The sequence below is a fragment of the Papio anubis genome, chromosome 6 (genome assembly GCF_008728515.1).
Source record: "Papio anubis isolate 15944 chromosome 6, Panubis1.0, whole genome shotgun sequence".
In the NCBI taxonomy this organism is placed as follows: Eukaryota; Metazoa; Chordata; class Mammalia; order Primates; family Cercopithecidae; genus Papio; species Papio anubis.
Genome location: NC_044981.1, coordinates 45,547,683 through 45,573,096, shown reverse-complemented (window position 1 = coordinate 45,573,096; position 25,414 = coordinate 45,547,683). Strand labels below are relative to the sequence as shown.

At 40.8% G+C, this 25,414-nt stretch overlaps 1 protein-coding gene across 1 annotated transcript in view; it reads left to right on the top strand.

The window, feature by feature from the left end:
* TNFRSF21 (TNF receptor superfamily member 21) overlaps positions 1–25,183 on the top strand; it is a 74,439-nt gene extending 49,256 nt beyond the window's left edge. Inside the window, exons 4-6 of the mRNA XM_003897699.3 lie at positions 1,692–1,957; positions 21,410–21,638; positions 23,758–25,183. Of these exons, the coding sequence (XP_003897748.2) occupies positions 1,692–1,957; positions 21,410–21,638; positions 23,758–23,987 (725 nt within the window). The 3' untranslated portion in view covers positions 23,988–25,183. The remainder of the gene's footprint in view (positions 1–1,691; positions 1,958–21,409; positions 21,639–23,757) is intronic.
* The last annotated feature ends 231 nt before the right edge of the window (positions 25,184–25,414 follow it).

Below are 25,414 nucleotides of genomic sequence, written 5' to 3'. Positions count from 1 at the left end.
TTGGTGCCAGGTGCTTATCCTGAGTTTTTGAATCTTGAGATTTGATTTTTGCAATTCACCAGTTTCATCATCACCATTTCATCTGTTCATCAGATCTGGGGACCACAAATGCACACTCACTGGGTTTTCAAGTGACTGCTGAGCCAGAATAACAATATATTGAATCACTGGGGACAGCTGTCTGTCAGAATAACCAGTCATGGTCATTTATAAGCCAAGGCATTTCCTTCCTCTTGGAAGGTGCCGTCAATATTGTCACATTTCATAGTGGTTACACATACAGATTTCAATTGCAAACCTGGTGAGTTGGGTTCAATAACTAACTCAACTACCTTTGTGATATTGGGCCAGTAGCCTAACTTTTCTAAGTGTATTTTTTTTCTTACCTGTGTAATTGAAATATTAATGCCTTATAAAGATGTTCAGTGAGCTAATGCCTTAACATAATACCTGGAAGATAACAGCTATTGTTATTACACTGTCCTTTTGGCTGCTGTCTTCATTATAACTATGCAAGTCAAGTTGGAAGACTGAATAATGAATTAGAAAATTGCTTGTTGAACATGACTTTGAGCACAAGTTAGGTGTTCTTCAGGAATGCTTCCATTGGCCTGGAACAGCTGAGCACACTGTCAGTTGATATAAAGGACACCATTCCCAGAACTTGAACACCTTTTACCTAGACAGTGCTGGGTAAAGTCCATTGCAGTTTTAATTTGCAGCTTCCCTTTTTCTAAATACCATGAAGTCACCATGTTTTTTAGATGGGAGCCTCTAATTTACTTGGTTACTCTTGTATTTAGTACAGTAGTTAAGTTTTAGATTATGCACTATTCTGAGTAATGTGGTCAAATCTCACGGTCCTGTACCATCCTGCTCTGTACTGCTGGGGAAGGGAATCATCCCGTTGTCCCGCATATCCATGATGGAGACCTCACCTGCCTGTGAGTCACTTAGTAGCCGTCTAGGTTATCAGATTGACTGTCTGGGTACTGGTACCACAGTGCCTGTGTTCAAGTCACCCTTATTTTACTTAATAATGGCCCAAAGCTCGAGAGGAATGATGCTGACAATTTGGATATGCCAGCGGCCATAAAGTGCTTCCTTTAAGTGAAAATGTGAAAGTTCCCTACTTAATAAGAAAAGAACTTAAAGTATAATAATAACAATAATAAAAAGGAAAAAAAAAGCCAATTGTATGCTGAGGTTGCTAAGATCTACAAGAAGAAGGAATCTTCTATCCACGACATTGTGAAGAAGGAAAAAGAAATTCATGCATAGTGTGTAAAGGGCTGTGTACCATCCATGGCTTCAGGCATCCACTGGGGATCTTGGAACTTATCCACCCCTCTCCTTCAACAAGGGTGGATTACTACAGTAACAGAGAAATCACTGTGAATACCTTATTTGGGTTTGGCTTTCAAAACATCGTTTTGGGTCTGATTTATTATAATTCTGTGATCGCTCCTTCTTCTGGTTCCGCACTCAGGAAGTGAAATTTGTATGAGGGTACCAGCTAGTCCACAAGATGAGCTGCTTGTGCCAAGTGCTTAAGGGAGGCAATGCATTCCTTTGACACAGGGCGATAGGAAAGCGTGCCTCTTCTAGTTCATTCATTAAAACAGAGCTGCCTTAGATAAGAAGCTTTCCTTACAAGCCCTCATTTGTTTTTTATTTTTTCTCTGGTGTAGGTATCGACATCCTGAAGCTTGTAGCAGCCCAAGTGGGAAGCCAGTGGAAAGATATCTATCAGTTTCTCTGCAATGCCAGTGAGAGGGAGGTTGCTGCTTTCTCCAACGGGTACACAGCCGACCACGAGCGGGCCTACGCAGCTCTGCAGCACTGGACCATCCGGGGACCCGAGGCCAGCCTCGCCCAGCTAATTAGCGCCCTGCGCCAGCATCGGAGAAACGATGTTGTGGAGAAGATTCGTGGGCTGATGGAAGACACCACCCAGGTAATGGAGCCCTGGTTGTGTGTCTTTACCACTGACCTATTGCCCCTATGCTTCAAATTTTATCAGTTGTATGGGAACAAAGAAAAATAACATATTCGGTGGATAGGCGCACACACACACACACCCCCTAACTTCTAGGATGGGGGTTCTCAGTGGCCGTCTGTTAGAATCATCTAGAAAACTTTAAAGAAAATACTGATGCTCGGACCCTACCTGCAGACCAGTCACATCAGAATCTCCAGGGGGCAGAGTATAAATCAGTATTTTTAAAAGCTCTCTTTGTTACCCCATTTACCATATCATTTTGCGTGGCACACTTTGAACAAAACCAAGAAAATACGCTTTTTACTACACCCGCCTCTCCTCCAGAGGGTGTTTTTGTGAAGTGGCTTATGAAGGCAGCATTCTGGCGTCCTGAGGATGCAGGTGGTGCTAGCGGCAGTTGATGACAGAACTGATTCTCCTCCTTGGGTTGTTCGTGGAGCACATCAGATGGGAACTGAGGGGACCCAGGAGTGTGATTTCTTTATGGCCAATGAACCCTGGCTTTGGAGCCAGACAACACTGGATTTAACTCCTGGCTCTGGTACATATTAGCTTAGGTGACGAAGGGTAAGTTACTTCAACTTTCCTTGCCTCTGTTATTCACGTTTTCAAGCCTGCTATATAAGATTAAGACGAGAAATAAAGCATATAAAATGCCTGACTCATTGCAAGTGTTCTACAAATGGTAGTTAGGACCATGATGTAACTCATTTTACTTAACCTTTCTTTAATTGTATGTACTTCCCTGAAAGGCCATGAATAAAGTACAGATTTGGATATTGAATCATATTTTCCACAGACTTCGATTCAGGTTTCAGAACATATTCCCAAAGTAAAGAAAGTGCTGCCACTAAGACTTGATACAAAAGTTCCACTTAAGATTTGAAGGCTGCCAGTCGGCTGCCGGGTGGCTCAAGCCTTCCAAAATCCCAGCACTTTGGGAGGCCAGGACAGGCTGATCACGACAGGTCAGGAGATCGAGATCATCCTGGAAGCACGTGAAACCCTGTTTTACTACTAAAAATACAAAACTCACAGGCGAGGCGGCATGGTGCCTGTAGTCCCAGCTACTGAGGCTGGAGGCAGGAGAATGGCTGGAAACTGGAGGTATGAGCTTGCAGTGAGCCCAGATCCGCCAGCCACTGCACTCCAGCTCAATAAGAAAAGTATTCATCTCAAAAAGATTTAAAGGGTCAGTCTGTGTTATTCCGGTGGTCCAAACTTGTTACCTAAAAAGAGCCAGTAGCAGAGATTCAAGGACATCAATTTACTGTCATTCTATATCACATTTTGTGTATCAAAGGATTCCATTTTATATACTTTATAATTTATGTTTAAGTAGTTGCCTTTAGAGGCACTAAGAAGTCCTCAAAATCTCTTTTATCTTTTTATACTGATAGCACAGTACTTCTTGACAATTGATGTAACCATTTATCAGGTGAATCTTTTATCCAAGTAACTGGATGATAATAACTTATAGGTGCTAACTGACTTTGAAGGTGGTCTTTTAAAGCTCCTGGCATATTTTTAACTTCTTTGAAATGTGGAATTTCAGAAAAAATACTTATTAATAGACCCAAGTGATAAACATTCAAAGGCATACACCAGTGTCTTATGACTTTCTAAGAAATAATTTAGGTGTGAAATATTATTCAAAACTAAAACTAGGCTTTATGTAGCTGGATTTGGGGAAAAGTGAGGGAGATGTTAACCCTCCAATTAGGTAAAATGGCTGCAGTTTGAATATAGGGAGTTTAGAGGCAAAGCATTGCCATGCATTCTTAGAGACTGGGTTTAAGGAGAGAGCTGGAAGACAAGCCTAAGGCTCAAAGAAGGATTTAGATACGTGAGAATAGGTCACCTAATGTTCTTGATGATGCCTAAAAGAAAGACAACATGGCCAGGCGCGGTAGCTCACGCGTGTAATCCCAGCACTTTGGGAGGCCGAGGTGGGTGGATCACGAGGTCAGAAGATCGAGACCATCCTGGCTACAAGTCATGATCAAACTCGGTTCTCCCGCCTGAAAATACAAAAATTAGCCGGCGCGTGGCGGGCACTCGTAGTCCCAGCTACTGGAGGCTGGAGGCAGGAGACCCATGGAACCCGGGAGGTTGAGCTTGCAGTGAGCCGGTAGAGAGGCTCACTTTCACTGCACTCCAGCCTGGGCCATAGAGCCAGATCGCCTCAAAAAGAAAGGATAACATACAACTGATGGGCAGCTAATAGGATTTGGTTAACCCAAACCTATGGTGGGCCCATGGAAAAATAAAAAGGGGAGAGTGCGTGTCAAAAAGAATAAAATCATTAGGTCAACAAATAAGAGAACAAAGCACCTTCTTCCTAAGTGCCAAATTCTTGTACACTTTAATCCTTTCCTTCCCCTTATCTCTTCTATAATACCAAAATATTCTAATAGTAGCTATTTTTTGTTATTTATTTTTTGAGAACAGTAATGTCAAAGCACTCTACAGCTTTCTCTTTGGTTCTGCTATACCCTGTGAGTTATGATGGAGGCTCAGAAGGCAATATTAAGTTTTTTATTTCACGTTGTAATAATATACATCAATGTCTAGCAGCATTTTGGATCCAGCTCTAACTCTAATTTTAATAGCCAATGAACATGGATTTCTGGCTGCCAGTTCTTATTACAGGTTGAGTATCCTTTATCTGATATGCTTGAGACTAGAAGTGTTTTAGATTTTGGATTTTTTCAGACTTTGGAATATTTGCATATACATAATGAGATAGCTTGGAGATGGGACCCAAGTCTAAACATGAAATTTATTTATGTTTCACGTATACCTTATATACATAGACTGAAGGTAAGTTTATACAAAATTAGAAAAAGTGTGTGCATGAAGCAAAGTTTGTGTTAAGTACTCATGTGTGGAATTTTCCACTTGTGGCATTATGTTGGTGCTCAAAAAGTTTTGGATTTTGAATTTTGGGGTTAGGGATGCTCAAGTGGTAATTGCACAGTATGTTACTCTCTGTCCATAGTTTATTTCTGAAATTTGTCCTGGCTAACAAGAGAATCAGAAGGCAGGGGGCTTAATTGAGACTTCTTATTCTCATCCTGTGATGAGCTTGTACTCCCTCTGCGTAGTGGTACTGCTGGGGATTTGGGGCTTTGCCCCAGGAGTTAATGGACTCTTAATGGGTAAAAATGACCATTTTTTTTAATGGTCAATGTTTTTTCTCTTCATAAGCCTGAAGGTGCCTATGTTATGTTCCACTCAAAGGATTAACCCTGGTGTGGCTTTTAGTTGCCTCTGTCAAGAACAGCCAGTTCATTATTAACCATGGTGGCCTATTCACCATTTTTAAATTACACCCATTCAGAGTCTGACTCTTTCTTTATCTGAGGCATGAGCTGTATTTTTCAGCACCCTCTTCTTTCAAGTTCAACATCTAAACCGAACCCAGCCTTCCAGAATCATAGCTATTCTTCCCTTCTGGGACATGAGCATTTGGAAGAAGCAACAAAGCAGTGGGATGATAGTTGGAAGTTATTGCAATTTTGCCAAAGCTATTAAAAAACAAAACACTGCTCTAATACAGCATTCCAATTTATATGTTATCTCTTTTTCCATCCTTTTACTTTGATTTTTTCTCTGTCTTTATTTAAAGAGTGTCTCTTGTAAGAAGCATATATTTCAGATTTTTTCCTTGAATCTAGTCTGATAGCTTTTGACAATTAGAGAATTTCAGTGTGTTTACATTTTTAGGTAATTATATAATTGCTTTTTAAATGTAATTTAAAAAATGTAATTACTGAAATATTTAGGTTTAAATCTACCATATCTTTGTTTTCAATGTGTCCTGTCCTCTTTGTTTCCTCTCTCTCTCTCCATCTTTTCTTACTTTCTCTTGAAATAATCAAGTATTTTTTTCTTATTCCATTTTTCCTCATCTGTTAGCTTGTTAATTTCACATTTTTTACTTCACTTTTAATGAATACCCAAGGGATTACAACACACGTACTTAAATTATGACATATAGGTAATAAATGTACTTCTTACAATTTTACAGATACTACAACAACCTTAGAAGGCTTGAATCCTATTTATCCTCCTCTTACACTTTGCTTTTGTTTTCATGAATTTTCAGGTTACACTTTCAATACTGCTAAAAGGCAGAGTTGTTATGCTTTTACACAGTCAGGAGTCACACGGATTTATTGATCTTTTTCTGTTCTTAATACCTTCCTCCTGGAGCTTCAACTTCTACCTAAGATAATTTTTCTTTTGCCTAAAGAATACTTCTCTGTATAGGTTTCCAGCAGTAAACTCTGTTTTTCTTGGTCTGAAAAGTGCCCTCTAAATAAATAAATAAATTGCATTATTTCACCTTAGTTTTTTGAAGGATAGCTGGAAATAAAATTCTAGCTTGCCAGTTATTTTCCTTTAGTCGTTTAATGCCTGGGTTTAAGTTTCCCCTGCTAACCAGTAAAGGAGAGGATGTGATTTTATTTTTAAATCTATATTACATAACAAATTTTGTGCACAATATTATAACAGGCACTTTGGGCAATGCGAAGATGAGTAAGACAAAGTCAATGCCATCAAGGAAGCTTACACTTGGATGGAAGGAAGAAATTGACACATACTTAGATAATCTAAAGGAGTAAATCCAAGAGGTCGGGAGGAGGAATGTGCTGGATCGCCATCTAACCAGCCAGTAAGGCTCTGATCAGAACACCAGTATGGAGACGTGTGCCGGGTTAAATCCCTGTCCTGGCAACATAGTCACTTTGGGGACCTGAGTAAATTAGTTGGCCTCTCTGCCTCAGTTTCTTCATGAAGAAATAGGAACAACATGAGAGCCTGTCCTATGGGTGACTCTGAGAATGAGGTGATTGGGACCCACTGTAAGCCCTTGTCAGATGTTGACTATTAATATTGCAATTATTTCCAGGTTCTGGAGGCAAAAGAGATGGAAGAATGTTCCTAACTAGTGAAAACTCATACACATAATGGGTCTTTTAGATGCTGAATACTGAGGGTCACTTAGTGTTGGGTGGGGATGTCCACCCAGTTCCAGGACTGCTGAAAGCAGATGGCCGAGCAGGAAGGCTGCTATCTGGGTTCAGTGCCCCAGAGCTGGAAATCCCAGCTGACTGTAGGTATGTGTTGCTTACTGCCTGAGCACATGTTCCTAGGCTGGCTGGGATGTTTTCTCTAGCAAGGCAGATAATGGTCTGCTTCCTCAATAGCGGGCAGAAAAAGAGAAACAAAATTGAGCAAGTGAATTTCTGGTTTTCCTTATGATTTGGTTTTCCATGTTTTTGTTTTTTTTTTTTTTTTTTTCACTCCCTTCTTTTATTTTACAGCCTTTGTATGTGCAGAGAGACTTAACCAGTGCACTCTTTCCCTGCGCCTTGGACAGGGTGGGAGGAAGGGAGTCTGTTTCTTCTCCATAGGAAACCCTGGGCAAACAATTTCTCTAACTCTGAGATGTTTCCTTTTAAAATGGGAATTACAGGACCTGCCCTTCACACTCGGAGTGGTTATCAAAATTAATTTTAATAATCAAATTACTGTGGGCCGTACTAGAGTGAGATATTAAAGTGATGCTTAGCAGCTAGGTTCAGAAGTATTATATCTGTGGTTAGAGTTTCAGCCTCCCTTCATTGCTTCATGAGAGAAAGGGGCAGAAAAAGAAATGTTATAGATACTTAAAAAATGATGATATTAAAAACAACTGCAACAATTTAAAATAATATAAATTGTTCCTTTAGCTGTCTGCTTTGATCAGAGATTCACAAATATAAAGGACTGATGTTAAGCAGGCAGTGGAGTGGAGAATCCATGCTCTACTTCTTATCTCTCCTTCCATAAGATTCAGTAGATGAAAACTACACTATAATTTAACAGCCAGTGGACCCACCGCCAGTGTTTTGTGGTGGTGGTTGTTGATTTCTATATAATAGAATGATTCTTTGTTAGGGTATTTTAGTCCTTTCCAGAACCACATAGGAGACCTATGTCTCAGGAACAGAGCATTTGTGCACTTAGGCTCTCTCTCTCTCTCTCTACTATAGTAGACTCTGTGTTGGAGCCTGGATGGCTTTGCTCTGTATAATCAACTCGGAGAATCCCAACAGCTAGAGAAGTACTGGCCCTTCTATTTTGGTGAGAACAGCACTCCTGCCTCTGCTGCAGAGGGAACTACAGTTACTGATTTTTTGCTTACCAGCTGCAGGATGCAGCTGTCCTTATCTACGGGTCTGACTGAGACCAGCTATTTTCAGAAATTTAATACAGTGAGGCTGAGTTGAAGCAACTACCAGCTGTACATTAACTGTTGACTTTTTGGCTGTTCAAATTAGTCTTTGTCATTAATTTTCCTATTTGTCATCTCTTAGAAAACAGGGATTCTTGTCCTAAGACCTGAGGACCTAAGGTAACAGCTAAACTTGCATATTATCTAGCAGCTGCCCTCTGCCGTGTTACTACAGCATGGAGGGTTACTTAAGGTCAAGTTACTTAATTCGTAGGGTGTGACTGCGGGCTCTAGGGAACTTCTGGGGTGGTGGTGAGAAGAGGACGTTATAAAGGGATTGCTGACTGACACACTTAGAACCAGGAACATTTAGTGATGCTTGTGTTTAAAGTTGTCATTGTGCACAAAGGAGCAATGTTTATAAATAGCCTTTAGATTTTTAATGACACTTCAGGCTGTTCTATTATCATAGTCCAAGGTTTCATTCAGTTAGTCGACAACCTTTTGTCAGACGCCAGCTGTGTGCCTGGTACTGGGTAAAGAAGAGAAGTGGTCAGTGCCTTTCAATAACTCACTTGTGGCAATGGAGATGCATGTGCAAATAATTATCATTGAAGTGTGCATGAGGAATTATAAGCATCAGAGTGAAAGAGTACCTAACCTGCCAAAAAAATACATAGAAAGCTAGAGCAGATATATATTTGTCCATTTGAAAGTCACTTTAAAAAATCAGACTCGTGTTTTTTCAAGACTGTATTTTGGTCTTCTTTCCTGAAGCGTTCACATTTGGTTTCCTCCTAGGAAGCCCCACCTGCTTTTTCCTATTAAGGGCTTCTCAAATCTTTGACTCTGCAAAGAACGTCTGTTTTACTTATATTCTTGTTTTGCTCGGTAGCAAGCTTTTTAGAAACCCTTAACAGTTCTGTAATATTTAAGGCATAGAAGTAAGGTTTTAATATCCCATTGCACGTCACGTGCTAGAGATCGCACTTTGAATCTCCAGGAACTCCTAGAAGAAACTGATACATTCAAGAATTTGACTTTGTCCCTCTGAATGGGGTTTGAATTTTGCTTTTGCCACTCACTGTGTGACCTTGGGCAAGTCCTATAAAGTCTCCAAGCCTCAGTTTCTTTGTAAGTGTCTTGGAAAGATCTCGCTGAGAACTAGAGGTGAGTGTAAATGCCCAGTCCTGCACTTGACATAGAGTAGGGGGCTCAGTACATCTTAGCAACTGTTTTCTGTGTTGGAATTTGAATTCTACATTGCCCTTTTTTTGACTTAACAGCAAATGCATCCTGTTTTCAATAAGTGCCCATTAAGTTGAAAGTGGACCAGCATTTGCTAAGTATCTGTTTCATCCCAAACACTGTCTGGGTGCTCTATAACTGGTTTATTTAGCAAGCTTCATGGTCCTGAGAAGTATAAGTGGGTATATTCTAATTAAGATAGTGAAATGGTTTGTGTCTGTGTCCCTGCCCAAACCTCACGTTGAATTGTAATTCCCAGTGTTGGAGGTTGGGCCTGGTGGGAGGTGACTGGATCATGGGGGCAGATTTCCCACTTTGGCACTGTTCTTGCAATAGAGTTCTCACGAGATCTGATTGTATAAAAGCAAGTGGCACCTCTCCCTGTCACCACTGCTCAGACCATGTAAGACATGCCTGCTTCCCCTTTGCCTTCTGCCGTGATTATAAGTTTCCTGAGGCATCCCCAATCATGCTTCCTGTACAGCCTACAGAACCATAAGCTACAGAGCTTATGAAATCTCATTTCTTTATAAATTATCCAATTTCAGGTATTTCTTTTTTTTTTTTTTTTTTTTTTTTGAGACGGAGTCCCGCTCTGTCACCCAGACTGGAGTGCAGTGGCCGGATGTCAGCTCACTGCAAGCTCCGCCTCCCGGGTTTACGCTATTCTCCTGCCTCAGCCTCCCGAGTAGCTGGGACTACAGGCGCCAGCCACCTCGCCCGGCTAGTTTTTTGTATTTTTTTAGTAGAGACGGGGTTTCACCGTGTTAGCCAGGATGGTCTCGATCTCCTGACCTCGTGATCCGCCTGTCTCGGCCTCCCAAAGTGCTGGGATTACAGGCTTGAGCCACCGCGCCCGGCCAGGTATTTCTTTATAGCACTATGAAAACTGACTAATACAGATATATTACTCTATTTCATTGAATCCCGTGTCAATTGTAAGATGTACCATTGTCATTATGTATTACTGTGAAAGAAATAAAATACTGCTAATTATAATTGTGAGAGACATCCCCATTTCAGAGATGTTAAAATGTGAAAAAAAATACGCATCATAGAATTAAAAAAATGTAGTAGTTGAGCTTGCTGTATGCAGATCGTAAGGAGAAAAGTCTAGGAAACAGATTCTTGGGGTCTTTATATTAATGTACACTCCCTCCCCAACACACACACACACACACATTCTTATTAGTATTGCTTTTAAGGTTGAGATCATTTAACACAGACAATTTATTTGATAGATTATCAGAGCACCGATTATGTATTGAGCCCTGTACCAGGCACTGAGATACTAAATGAAACAAAACAAAATACAAAACAGAATCATCCCTTAGGATACTGACAGTTTTATAGGAGGGATAGATGTGTGAGCCAGACTTGAGAATATATTCTGTGAAGCTGCTATACAGAGGGATTGAAGTGGGCTTTAATTTTTTTCTGAGACAGAGGATCTCACCATTCAGAAGAGGCTGGGTCTATTAGTGGATGACATTTCCCACCCCTTTAATCTACACCCTTACTGTCTCTCTTAAAAAGTGCATTGTGAGGAAATCAGAATCAATACTGTGAAAAGAAACTTATTTTCTCCATCAGTTACCAGTGCAGGAGAGCACATTTTCATTTTTTCTTTTTAAAGCCAAAGCACCAATTTGGATAAAGTTGAATAGCTTCCAGCTTTGGCCTAGCTTCTCTGCTCTGTGTTTGTGAAAGTGTCCCTTATCCCGTTATAACCCAAGTGTCAATAACAGGTACACTTGCTGATGAGGAATTGCACATGGTCAGCAGTAGGTTTTATTTTGTATCAGTTAATTTCGAGGTTTTCATCATTTATTTGTCACCGTTTCCTTGGGAGAAACTAATGTCATTCCTGATTTTTTAATAAACAGTTGCCAGAGAGGAAACTTTGATTGATCTACAGTTGGACTTTCAGAGGACAGACTGAAATTAAATGCCCAACAACTAAAATAACTTATCACCAAAAAAGTATTAGAAAAAAAAAACTTGGGGGAAATGTTTTGTTTTTATAATCACAACAGTAGAGAATAACATAAAACACAGAAGCCGTACAAGAACAATGCAACTACTTAACAATAAATACACAAGCCAGAAAACACTATATGCAAATCAAAAGACAAAATAATCACAGGTAGAAATTGTTTGAAACATTGGGTTAAGTTTCTTGAAAAATAAGGAGTTTTTACACATTAAGAAAACCATGTGCAGTCTTGTGAACAAGACAGTTCACAGAGAAGGAAAACTGAAGACTTTTTAAACATGCAGATTTTTAACCTCTCAGGCTGGCACAGAGACCTGTGATTCCACATCTAGGAAGATATCTTACACAGGTTCACATGCATTCCGAATGATGCAAGTACACGTGTATTCATTGTAGTGTCATGTGTAATAGCAAAAGAATGAGGAGATCTACAAATGCCCTTCACTAGAGGACTGGTTACGTAAGTTATTGAACATCCATACAGTGGAACAGCATGCACTTGTCAGAAGAAGTGAGTCAGCTCTTCATGTGCTAACCTCAAGAAGGGTTAAGCGAGAAAAGGCAAGGTGAAGAGTAGTATGTAGGATGGGGCACAGTGGCTCACACCTGTAATCCCAGCACTTTGGGAGGCCAAGGTGGGCGGATCACTTGAAGTCAGGAGTTCGAGAACAGCCTGGCCAACATGGTGAAACCCCGTCTCTACTAAAAATACAAAAATTATCTGGGCCTGGTGGCGCGTGCCTGTAATCCCAGCTACTCAGGAGGCTGAGGCACGAAAATCAATTGAATACGGGATGTGGAGGCTGCAGTGAGCTGAGATTGCACCACTGCACTCCAGCCTGGGAGACACACAAAAACAAAACAAAACAAAACAAAAAACAGCATGTACATTGTGCCACCATATTGCAAATATATATACACACACAGTATATACATAGATGTTAAAAACTGTTTTAAAAAATAAGGGGGATGGAGAATATATGTATTTATTTGTTGGTATAAGTATAGACTATCTCTGGACGAGTATATTGTGACTTGGTAACAGTAGTTACCACCATGGAGGGAAACTGAGTTGCCAAGACTTGGAAGTCAGAGGTTAAAGTCAAAGGTAACTTAGACTTGTAGACCATATGCATTGTAATTCTAATGGCATGAATCTAATTAATGGACTTATTATGCAATGCTAATTTAATCAGATTTGTTGAGTTCAAAAAGCCTGAATCATAAAGATGAACTTAAGCCTTCTTACTTCAAGGTCTTGAGTTTCCTTTGAAATTTCTTTCCATCCTCCACTGTGTCTTATGGCAAGCTTTAAAAAGGTTTGTGAAACTTTTTCTCATGGATAGGATTATCGAAAGGCTTTTTTGTGGGAAAGATTTTCCAATAGAAGTTTAGGGAAACGTAAAGAATTTCCAACGGAGCATGATCTCCTCATGTTCTGATGGTGCTGAGCTCTCAGAAGGCTTGGCAACATATTCTAACGTGAGTGGGCTCCAGCTCTGAATCAAGAGAACCCACTTATTCACTGTCCTCACTTCCTCTTTTTGAGAAAGCTAGTCAGTGAGTCAGCTCAGGGCTGCAGCACCATTACCGTTGATGTCAGCAGCCTGGACAGCTTGCAGACACCCACGCCGGCAGCGGGGCGGTTGAGGGGGGGCCCTCCCCGCTTTTCCCTTCCTCTGGAGCCAGCTGGTTCTTACCAGCTTTGGCAGCTTTGTGCAGCACTATTCGTTGTGGCTTTTCTCCTGTACATACAGGAAAGGCACAGCTCTCTTGCTTAGGGCAAGGATTGGCTATTGACACTTTGACTTAAATGGGGGTGGATCTATAGACGTCGGAGCTCAATTTTGAAATTAACTCTGAGAATGAGAATTCTAAGACAAGGTAGATACAGACAATTATAGCCAACTACCTCGATTTGAGTTTGGGGTATTTAAGCAAGAAACCCACCGTGACCAGCTAACCTAGGCTAACTTCATATGCCTTAACTAAGGTTGCAGTTGAAACAAAACCTTTTCATTATTTTGTGCTTGAACGGATCTAGGGTGAGTGGGAGTTTTAAAAAATAATTCCCCAGTGGTTTTGGCATTTTTTTGGCCAGGTTAATCCTAGATTCCCTTGATGGTGGGTGAGTTTGTTCTGCAGGCTCTGCATTGGCTCCCAGCTTAAGGTTCACTCACCTATGCATCTCTGTGGTCTGGCTTAAGGGCTCCCAAGGAAGCTGAGCAGAACATCTTGGTGTTGTACTCCTGTTCCTTCTTCCTTCCCATGACATCCAGTGATCCCAGGGAGCTCTAGACAGCAGATGGCCCTCGCTGTCCACTTGGCAATGGACAATTTAGATTTAAGTGTTGGTGCTATTCCCTACTTCTGCAGTGGAAGCACCTCCTTGCTTCATGTACTAAAGTCTATGCTGCACAGGAGAAGAAGAAAGAAGGAAAGAAAATAAGAGGTTTTAACTCAACGATCAGAAGCTCAGGAAAAGTTTGGGGAATTTTTGTCTTAAAGTTACTTGACTCTTGGCCCTTCTCTTTAATTTTTTAAAATAACGTTTTAAGAGAAGCCTTACAAAGCAAAGAAAATTTGGAAGCACATTACCACAAATAATAAATCTACCATCTAGATTCAATAGTTATTCACATTTTGGCATATTTGCTTTATCTATGTATGTATACGTTTCCAGTCCATATTCCCGTTTCGAAGACTTTCCCTAAATTTCTTATAACTGATAATCCTTCTTTCAAGCATTTAGAAATCAGCGTTTTTCCATTTGCCTCTTAAGATTTTTGTTTGCAAAAATATTTGAGTATATTTGGGTTATACTTGCCAAGACCCCTTACTCAGGATTGAATTGAACAAGAATTCACACTCAGAAGAATAATTTTAAAATCATTGTCTCTCATCATTTGCAACTTTTTCTTTTTAGGATGATGTATTTGTTTTTATTTTTTAAGGGAGAAACCATTATATACAAGTATTCTACAGTGTTGGAACTTAGGAATTGAATAGATTCCGATAAATTGTTTTGTGATCAGGCTGGTACCCCCATTATATGAACCCTCATTTATATCTGAAATCCTGGAACCACATAGATTTGAATAAGAAAGCATTTCTTATTATCTGAATTCCTCTTCTCTAAAGACCCCATAGATTCATATATCAAGAAATACTTTTCTGGCGAAGGAAATATGCCTTTTTTTCCTCCCAGAGCCCAATCTTATATGCCTATATAGGCCTATAGAAGGTCTTGAAATCTAATTTGATTTTGATTATGTGGACAGCTGGGAAAGCAGGGGAAACGGGCTTGAGATAATATCATAATTCTTAAATAGTTGTAATTTTATATTTATTTGTGACTAGAATTCCTTTGAGATAAACTTTTAGTAGAAATTGAATTTTTTTTTTTTTAAACCAGCCACTGGTCTGTTGGGATCTGAAATATTTTCAATAGAAAACAAAGTTATTGACTACAGTTGAGGTATCTGGTATTTACAGAATCTTTCATATTTATCTCAGGGCAATCATCCAGCTGGAGTGTAAATCTGCCATTGAGTCCCAGGTACTTACAGATCTCACCTCTACCCCCTTCACTCTGGCAGAGGGGCTCAGGCAATGCCTTGTGGTCATGTGATTGCTTGTGATCAGATTACAGGGTTTGTCAATTCTCTCTAAATGCTGTGGGGTCCAGACAGGGAAGTGACTTGGCAGCAAAGAGGGTAACCTTGAAACTAGACAGACCTGGTCTTGAATCCTGTTTCTATGGCTCGGGGCAAGTTATTACCTCTTAGAGCCTCAGTTTCCTCATCTATAAAATGGGGCTGATACAACTTCCTTAGCAGCAAACGAATCACAGATGCTTTCCGCTGAGTCACCTAGCACAGTACCGGCAATGGCTTATTTCTTCGGGTCTGTTTTTGTTACCTCATGTGGAACAGCAGTAAGTTTCAGTTAGATTTAGCAAAGGGCTTTTAAAAACCATTATTAAAGTGATAGGGATTTTCACAAATGTAACATAGAACTCTTCCTTCTTTCTAAGTGTTGAATGAGGTCTGGAGGGAAAAGTAAATCAAAACAGCGACTTTACTGTAAGGAGCTTTCTGCTGGGGACTATCAGGCATATCTGGTTATATTAGGGAAAGGGGGCCTGGTGTTATTGAACTGGGTAGTGTCAGGAGCCAAGGGATTCAATTGAACCATGTTAGCAGGTTGGCAAAGAGCATCCATGCCAGGTAATTAGTACTTCATTTCAGGGGGTTACTGTTGCATCAAAGTCATTAATTAGTTTTATGAAAACAGATTGTGCAACCACAGGGAGATAGTAATTGGGTAGTAATTGAAAATAACTTTGTGGTAAACTTTAGTTGAGTAGGTAGTTCAGTTGGGGGTAACTTGGAAGGGGAAAGAGAATTGGAGTGGGGGATTAGGGCATGAGGAGAATGAAGTAGCAACAGTAAAACCAGCAATAAGTAAGACATAATTTGAACGGAAGGAACACAAAAGTGACCTGGTCTAACCTGTTTAGGTTAGAAATGAGACCACAGGTCTGATGAGGGAAGTGGTTTTCCTAGCACCACACAGTTAGTAGTGTTATGTCGTCTCTCTTTTCTTGCAATGCTTTTTCCAGGATTGTCATGACTTTGATTTTTAGGAGCTGACTATGGGGAACATGAAGTGCATGCCACACAGGTGGCAGCTGAGGCTGGAGTTCTCGCCCATTCCTGCTCTCAGAGTTTACTCAGGAATGCTGCCAGATCTTGCTGCCTCGAAATCTTATTTCATTTCTCTACCACCCTTGTCATGAATAAAACTTGGAAGGATTTTCCTTTACCATCCATGGCTCTGCCATCCCCAGGGCCTAGGGGAATACTGCAACCCTCACCAGTGTGTCATCTCAGGAAAGGCCAGTCAACAGGGAAGTGATTTTTCAGTTTGTTATTAGAAGTGGAGAATTATTTTTGAGCTAAAGTTTCCATTTCTTTTTCTTTTTTCTTTCTTTTTTTTTTTTTTTTTTTTTTTTTTTTGAGATGGAGTCTTGCTCTGTCGCCCAGGCTGGAGTGCAGTGGCATGATCTTGCCTCACTGCAACCTCTGCCTCCCGGGTTCAAGTGATCCTCCTGCCTCAGCCTCCTGAGTAGCTAGGATTACAGGCATGTGCCACCACGCTCCGCTAATTTTTGTAGTTTTAGTAGAGACAGGGTTTCGCTATGTTGGCCAGGCTGGTCTTGGACTCCTGACCTACAGTGATCTGCCCATTCAGCCTCCCAAAGTGTTGGGATTACAGGTGGAAGCCACTGCACCCAGCCTCAGTTTCCAATTTTGATTTGGTTGAGCACCTAGAGTGGGTACTTCAGTTTTTTAGAAGTCTGGTTGGTGTGGGAATGTAGGGTTGGCAAGGTCACAGCTGGAAATGGGGAAGGGCAATGATGACAGTCATGGCTCACTGTGGTACCATCCAGATGTAAGTTAAATCATTATTCTCATAAACACTGCTACCAAACTCAGTAGCCCAGAGATGTTCAGATTCCCAGATTTCCAGCAGTAGTCTGTTTACCTAATCCGTTTGGATGGTTCCTTGTACTCAGTGGTAGAGATGCTTGGAAAGGAAAATTGTTAGTTCAGCAGCAGAGCTTTAGGTGTGACTCAGCCTTGAGTAAGTTGAACCGTTTATCTTTCTTCCCTTATCAGTTTGGACTAATAAGTATCTGGAAGGACTAAGTGTGTTTGCATGGAAACTAATCAGAAGGACATTTGGGACTTGTTTGGCCAAAAGAAATGCCACGTTCTTGGAGTTCACAAAATAGAATTGTTCCCTTTTGGGCTGCTTTGGGAGCTCTCCATGCCCCCTACCATTCTGGTCTATTTACTGTCCTCACCTCATTTCTCATGTGAGTCTTCCAAGTTAGGATTACATCACAGCAGTAAGCAAAAAGAACTATAGTTTTCAAGTTTCTCCAAAGGAGCTTCAAAAAAGTGACAGATACATTGCCTTTACAGGACACATTTTCTTAATATCTGCCTCATTGAAATAAGTTGGGGCATGTATGAATGCCAAGTCCATGAACATTTCACAAAAGTATAGAGAGGAGCTCAGCCACATTGATAATCTTCCTGCTACCCTGTTTCTTGGCTACCCATATAAATAAGAGCTGCTACGGTAACAACATTTTCAAGGTAGCCGAAGGAAAATATACTTATCGGTGGTGACTGCTTTTAAAAACAACATTTATTGATTTTCTAGCTGTAAAAGTTAATATATCTTTTTTCTTTTTTTTTTTTTTTGAGACAGAGTCTCCCCCTGTCACCCAGGCTGGAATGCAGTGGCACGATCTTGGCTCACTGCAACCTCCACCTCCCGAGTTCAAGTGATTCTCCTGCCTCAGACTCCCAAGTAGTTGGGATTACAGGCACACGCCACCACACCCAGCTCATTTTCGTATTTTTAGTAGAGACAGGGTTTCACCATGTTGCCCAGGCTGGTCTTGAACTCCTGACCTCAAGTAATCCGCCCATCTCGGCCTCCCAAAGTGCTGGGATTACAGGCGTGAGTCACTGTGCCCAGCCTAATATATCTTTATAGAGAATCTGGAAAGCTCAAAGAACCTTAGGATATAAATTATTTTATTATGAGTATCTTGGTAAGTTTATGCTCAAAGTTTTTATAAGAGGATCCTCTTCTCTGGAAATACGGCTTTCTTGTTTAGAGTATTTGTCTTCTCTTTAATATCTAAATCTTATTGTAGGTGTTCTTCATTGGCTCTAAACTCAGAATACTGAACCATGAACTTTCAGAATTAATAAAACAAGCAATTAATTTATTCCACATATTCTGATGACTCCAGTGCTCTGATTAGAAAGCAGAAGTAACACAATGCTTAGTACAGTAGCAGTACTGCAAACCAGCTTTGATGGATATTGTATATATTATGGTAAAGCGAGGAAAGAAATTTCTATGAACATTATTTTTTCTTTTGAGAAAAAATGAAAACAACTTTAGATGAAGTCAGAATGCAACCAGCAACTGTTGCACAAATTAAGAGATACTTATACTTAGTAACTGAGTAGATTTTCTAGAAAGATGGTTTTTAAATGGTCTCTGACTTTAGCAATGCTTGTGAGCTCTGTTGTGATGCTAATATCATTTGTAGGGGCATTTTCATATTCACCTGATTCATTGCTAATTACAGGAGAGCATCAGTTCAGCATTCTGTCTTTCCAATTATGTTGGAAATCGTGTGCTTAATTTTTGCTATAAGACCTTTTGGGCCGGGCGCGGTGGCTCAAGCCTGTAATCCCAGCACTTTGGGAGGCCGAGACGGGCGGATCACGAGGTCAGGAGATCGAGACCATCCTGGCTAACACGGTGAAACCCCGTCTCTACTAAAAAAATACAAAAAAACTAGCCGGGCGAAGTGGCGGGCGCCTGTGGTCCCAGCTACTCGGGAGGCTGAGGCAGGAGAATGGCGTGAACCCGGGAGGCGGAGCTTGCAGTGAGCTGAGATCCGGCCACCGCACTCCAGCCTGGGCGACAGAGCCAGACTCAGTCTCAAAAAAAAAAAAAAAAAAAAAAAAGACCTTTTGGCAAAATTGGGGGGAAAATTAAACATTTAAAGTTTTCAAATGAATTTAGGAAATAGGTGGGTGGACTTTTTGGTTTGTTGGCATGTGATTTGTGGGTGGGAATTTCCTTTTTAAGCAAGAACAGTGTACTATGTTGACTGACCATGTCTTCCAATGTATTGTCCCCGAGAACCAGAATGTAGACAAATGTTCTTTGTCTAACTGAATGAATTTAAAAAGTGTGTTGGAGGTCAGGAGATTGAGACCATCCTGGCTAACACAGTGAAACCCCGTCTCTACTAAAAATACAAAAAATTTAGCCAGGCGTGGTGGCAGTCGCCTATAGTCCCAGCTACTGGGGATGCTGAGGCAGGAGAATGGCGTGAACCCAGGAGGCGGAGCTTGCAGTGAGCTGAGATCGCGCCACTGCACTCCAGCCTGGGGATGAGAGCGAGACTCTGTCTCAAAACAAACAAAAAACAAAACAAAACATAAATGAAGTGTGTTGGCATAAATGGCCATGTGCATTTTCAAGGAGGAGGGGCACGTGCCAGGGTCAATGGAATTAAAATTTTACAAGCGTATACATAACATTTGTCTGTAGATCAGAAAGGGACTGCTAGGTATGCACGTTTCCCAAGTCTGAAACTTGCACTGGAAGCAGCAGCAGGGCGTGGGTGGTGGTTCAGAGGAAAAACGCTGTTGGAACATTAGACATGTGCAGTCAGTCATCAGTTGTCTTTCACAATCTGAAATCAGTTGCAAGAATTTCTCAGGCCTTAAAATTTGTAAAAGAAGCAGTTGTGTTTGGTTTGTGCTTTATATAACTATTCCATGTAATACTCTGAAATATCAATATCTTCGTCGAAGAGCTTGAAAACATTTTACTTGAAGTGTGTGAGTGAAGGGCTGAGGATTCTGAGTGGTGATTAACAGCTTGGGGAGAGTGCCCATCATTCCCTGAACCCTGCTCTGTGTGATCAGGCCAGCTGGCTCCCAGGATTTTTAATCCATGTCGGAAGAGCCAATAAAAAGATAAAGTCAATTACTAGGAGAGGCCACAAGTGCCTGCCAGAGTTCTGATGTATTTTCTCAAATGAAAGGGCCAAAGAGAGATGTCAAGCAGGCCTGAGTTGCTTGCTTTCTCCCAGTAGCTGTGTGCTCTCTTTGGGCCCCAGTCACTTCACTGGTAAAATGAGGTCACATCACCTATCACTCCCCACTATCTCCACTGCACGCCCCCAGTACAAGTCATAGTCATACTGTATGTAGCCACTGTAGGAGCGTCCTAACTGCTCTCCCTACTTTGATTCTTGCCTCCCTAAAATCCATTCTCTACCCACCAGCCAGAGTGGTGGTGAAGCTCACCATCTTTATCTGAAACCATCTTGTATGTTTGGTATTGTCTCTCTGACCTCCCCACTCCAGAATGCAATCTTCACAGTCTCTGTTCTGTCCTTTCGGTCATTACTCTTTCCTCCCAGCCACTGACGCCTCTCATTTTCTCCTGTTCTCATTCTTAATTTTAGCAGTTTTTTTCCTGAGCATTTGAAATGGGAGTCAGAAAACCTGGGGTCTAGTTTTAGTTCTGTGACTTCCCTGTGGCCCTTAGTTAAGAAAGTCACTTCACTTCTCCAGGCCCCAGTTTCATTCCCTGTGAAGCTGAGTGTAAGAGTCAGCGAGCGCTTCGGTAACAAAGGACCACAGACTGAGGGCTTAAGCCACAGAAATTGATCTTCTCACAATTCTGGAACCTTAGAAAGCTGTCTTCTGAGGTCTCTCTCTTGGCTTGTAGATGGCTGCCTTCTCACCACGTCTTCACTGTGTCTTCCCTCTGTGTGCGTTTGTGTCCTCATCTCTTCTTTTTATTAAAGACACCAGTTATATTGGAGTGTAGCCAACCCTAATGACCTCATTTTACCATAATTACCTCTTTAAAGGCCCTCTCTCCCAATAGTCACATTCTGAGGTACTGGGGGTCAGGGCTTCAACATGGAGGGGCATAATTCATTCAGCTCATAATACTAAATTATATCTAAGACTCCTTTCGGCTCTACAAAATTATATTTTAAATTGGGGATCTTTCTCCTTACACCCATGTTCCCTTCTACTCCCCTGATATAATAGCTTGGTTCATATGCCTCCCAGTTTTTAGTACTCATGCATATCCTCACTGTAGTTTTGAAGGGTTTAAAAGTCTGTGTGTATGTCTAGTAATCATATAAATAAGTTATGGTCAACTGAAATGGGAGGATGAATATATAAAATATTAAATGGGAAAAAAATAGCCTCTGAGGAGGGATTTTAATTTTACGGTTTTTTTTTTTTTTTTTTTTTTTTTTTTGGTCTATATATAATAAAAAAAATGTTCCCTCCTACAGCTGGAAACTGACAAACTGGCTCTCCCGATGAGCCCCAGCCCGCTTAGCCCGAGCCCCATCCCCAGCCCCAACGCGAAACTTGAGAATTCCGCTCTCCTGACGGTGGAGCCTTCTCCCCAGGACAAGAACAAGGGCTTCTTCGTGGATGAGTCGGAACCCCTTCTCCGCTGTGACTCTACATCCAGCGGCTCCTCGGCGCTAAGCAGGAACGGTTCCTTTATTACCAAAGGTACAGGCATCTCAGCAGACCTCACACACGCACTTTAAACCCCCCAAAGAGCCCCTGGGATTTGTCCCTCCCCTTCCACAGTCCAGTTGTAGTTGAGAGGTGAGTCATCTGAATTACCTGCCCGGGAAGACCAGCCCAAAACTTCAGGATACGCTGGCCCGAGAAAAACCTCGCCATTGGCTGGCGAAGACACGCCTCCGAAATCTTTACAGCTCACACTGCCTGGTGGAGAGCTATGGGCCACCCTTTGGCCTCATGATGCTATCAAATGAGTGTGTCGGGGAAGGCCTGATAAAATGTAGTCTGGCAAGATTTTTGAAAATTATTTACCAAGCTTGCTGTGTCCAAAGATTTAAAGTTGAATTTATCTGAAGAGTGAGAAGTACAGGTTTTAGGCCGTTTGCAGCAGCTCATGCCTGTAATCCCAGCACTTTGGAAGGCCGAGGTGGGCCAATCACTTGAGGCCAGGAGTTCGAGACCGACCTAGGCAACAAAGCAAGACGTGGTCTCTACAAAAAATTAAAAATTAACCTGTAGTCCCAGCTGCTCCAGAGGCTAAGGCAGGAGGATCCCTTGAGCCCAGGAGTTTGTGCCACTCTGTTACCTGGTAACAGAGCAAGACCCTGTCTCAAAAACAAGCAAACAACCCCTAAACCAAAAAAACCCATTTCGTTGAAATTTAACTTGACTACTGAGTTTCTTGGTGCCACCTTAAATTTTGTACCAGGGGTGAGTGCCTCATTTGCCTCTTTATAAGTCCAGGCTCTGGCTGGCACCATATCCAGATGGTAGGCGCAATGTCCAAGCTTGAACGTCATTGATAAAGTGGTTCTAGCCGGGTGCGGTGGTTCACGCCTGTAATCCCAGCACTTTGGGAAGCCAAGGTTGGCGGATCGCTTGAGGCCAGAAGCCAGAGATCAGCCTGGCCAACATGGTGAAACCCCATCTCTACTAAAAAAAAAGAAAAATTAGCCTGCTGCAGTTCCAGCTACTCGGAGGCTGAGGCAAAAGAATCACTTGAACCCGAGAGGCAGAGGTTGCAGTGAGCTAAGATCGTGCCACTGCACTCCAGACCGGGTGACAAGAGCAAAACTTTGTCTCAAAAAAAAAAAAAAAAAAGAAAACTACAAGTTTTAGTGACTTAAAAATACCCTAAAATTCATTTTGTTAAACTACATTGCAAATACCAATATTTTAAACATTATGGATTGGTAGTTTTGGCAAAGAATTTGCAACTTTTAATTTTTAATATCGGTTAGGGAATTAGCATACACTATGACAGTTTTTAAAGAAATTTTCTAGGTTTGGGTAATTCCAGTTATATTTTAGTGAAAGGGTTACATTTGATATTTTATGTATTTATAAAATGTTTTATTTACATATTTATAATTTATATACTTTATATATTTATATTAATCTCTTTTACATTTACATAAAACATTTATATTTTAGTTTATATTTATGTTATATATTATATTTTAGAAAAGGTGCTTTTTGATAGTAATAAAAGTTATAGTTCCTCATCCCAATGTAAGGTATGACCTGAGAAGAAATAATATTTTCTTATTTATGTGCTTTTACTCTCTCAGCAGTTTAGTTCTAAAGTATCATAATGTAATTGGAAAGTCAGATAAGTAGACTACTTTGTCTTAGAATTTTTGATCATTTGGAAAAGGCGTGGGCCTATGTGTATCTTAGTTTAGTAAACACATTACAGATAGGGAAAGTAGTAAAAGTTTTTTAGTTTTGTGTTTTTGTTTCTTTGGTTTCTTTAAGTATCTCACCATTCACCTTCTGAATTCCAAAATAATTTAGAAGTTAGTTAAGTCTAGGCAAATGTCACAGTAACGATACCTCAGCAAGCTATTCAAGCAAGACCTTGTCTGCTCTCTATCAGGCAAATCTTGTTTGCTATCTTACACGCGCAATGCCAGTAAAAACTCTTGTGTTGTTTCGAATGTGCCAGAGGGTCACTCACTCTCTCACTGTAATGGAGGAAGGATAATAATAGGCTGGGGAGGAAACAGATGTATCTCTCTCCAGGACCCCCTCTCCTTCCCCCAGGCCTTGCCAGTACAGTCACCTTACAGCTGTCTTTGCTTCCCTCTCTTCTCTGCAGAAAAGAAGGACACAGTGTTGCGGCAGGTACGCCTGGACCCCTGTGACTTGCAGCCTATCTTTGATGACATGCTCCATATTCTAAATCCTGAGGAGCTGCGGGTGATTGAAGAGATTCCCCAGGCTGAGGACAAACTGGACCGGCTATTCGAAATTATTGGAGTCAAGAGCCAGGAAGCCAGCCAGACCCTCCTGGACTCTGTTTATAGCCATCTTCCTGACCTGCTGTAGAACATAGGGTTACTGCATTCTGGAAATTACTCAATTTAGTGGCAGGGTGGTTTTTTTTATTTTCTTCTGTTTCTGATTTTTATTGTTTGGGGTGTGTGTGTGTGTGTTTAACAGAGTATATGGCCAGTGCTTGAGTTCTTTCTTTCTCTCTTTTTTTTTAAATAACTCTTCTGGGAAGTTGGTTTATAAGCCTTTGCAAGGTGTAACTGTTGTGAAATACCCACCACTAAAGTTTTTTAAGTTCTATATTTTCTCCATTTTGCCTTCTTACGTATTTTCAAGATTGTTCTGTGCACTTTAAATTTACTTAACTTACCATAAATGCAGTGTGACTTTTCCCACACACTGGATTGTGAGGCTCTTAACTTCTTAAAAGTATAATGGCATCTTGTGAATCCTATAAGCAGTATTTAAGTCTCTTAACATTCACACTTACTTTTTAAAAACAAATATTATTACTATTTTTATTATTATTTGTCCTTTATAAATTTTCTTAAAAGATTAAGAAAATTTAAGACCCCATTTGAGTTACTGTAATGCAATTCAACTTTGATTAAGTTTAAATACGTCTTGTATAGTTCATATTCATGGCTGAAACTTGACCACACTGTTGCTGATTGTATGGTTTTCACCTGGACACTGTGTAGAATGCTTGATTACTTGTACTCTTCTTATGCTAATATGCTCTGGGCTGGAGAAATGATATCCTCAAGCCATCAGGATTTGCTATTTAAGTGGCTTGACAACTGGGCCACCAAAGAACTTGAACTTCACCTTTTAAGAATTGAGCTGTTCTGGAACACATTGCTGCACTTTGGAAAGTCAAAATCAAGTGCCAGTGGCACCCTTTCCATAGAGAGTTTGCCCAGCTTTGCTTTAACGTATGTCTTGTTTTTTATATACATATAGTCAATAGGTCCAATCTGCTCTCAAGGCCTTGGTCTTGGTGGGATTCCTTCACCAATTACTTTAATTAAAAATGGCTGCAGCTATAAGAACCTTTGTCTGATATATTTGCAACTATGCTCCCATTTACAAATGTACCTTCTAATGCTCAGTTGCCAGATTCCAATGCAAAGGTGGCGTGGACTCCCTTTTTGTGGGCGGGGTTCGTGGGTAGTGGTGAAGGACCGATATCAGAAAAATGCCTTCAAGTGTACTAATTTATTAATAAACATTAGGTGTTTGTTACTTAAGTAGTCTGAGTGTATTTAATCGTTAAATCTCTTGCTTTGTACATTTCCTCTAGTTGTGTGTTGATTAGTCTTTTGCAAAAGTATGTGTGTTCTAAAAACCTCAGCCATTCTAATCTGTAAATCGTGGAAATTTGCAAAGGTTTGTGTTTGGAAAGGTACCTGGAGTTTCGTAGGGAGAGACTTCAGTGAAAACTACCAAGCATTTCCTAGTCTTTTGGGTTAAATCTGAGA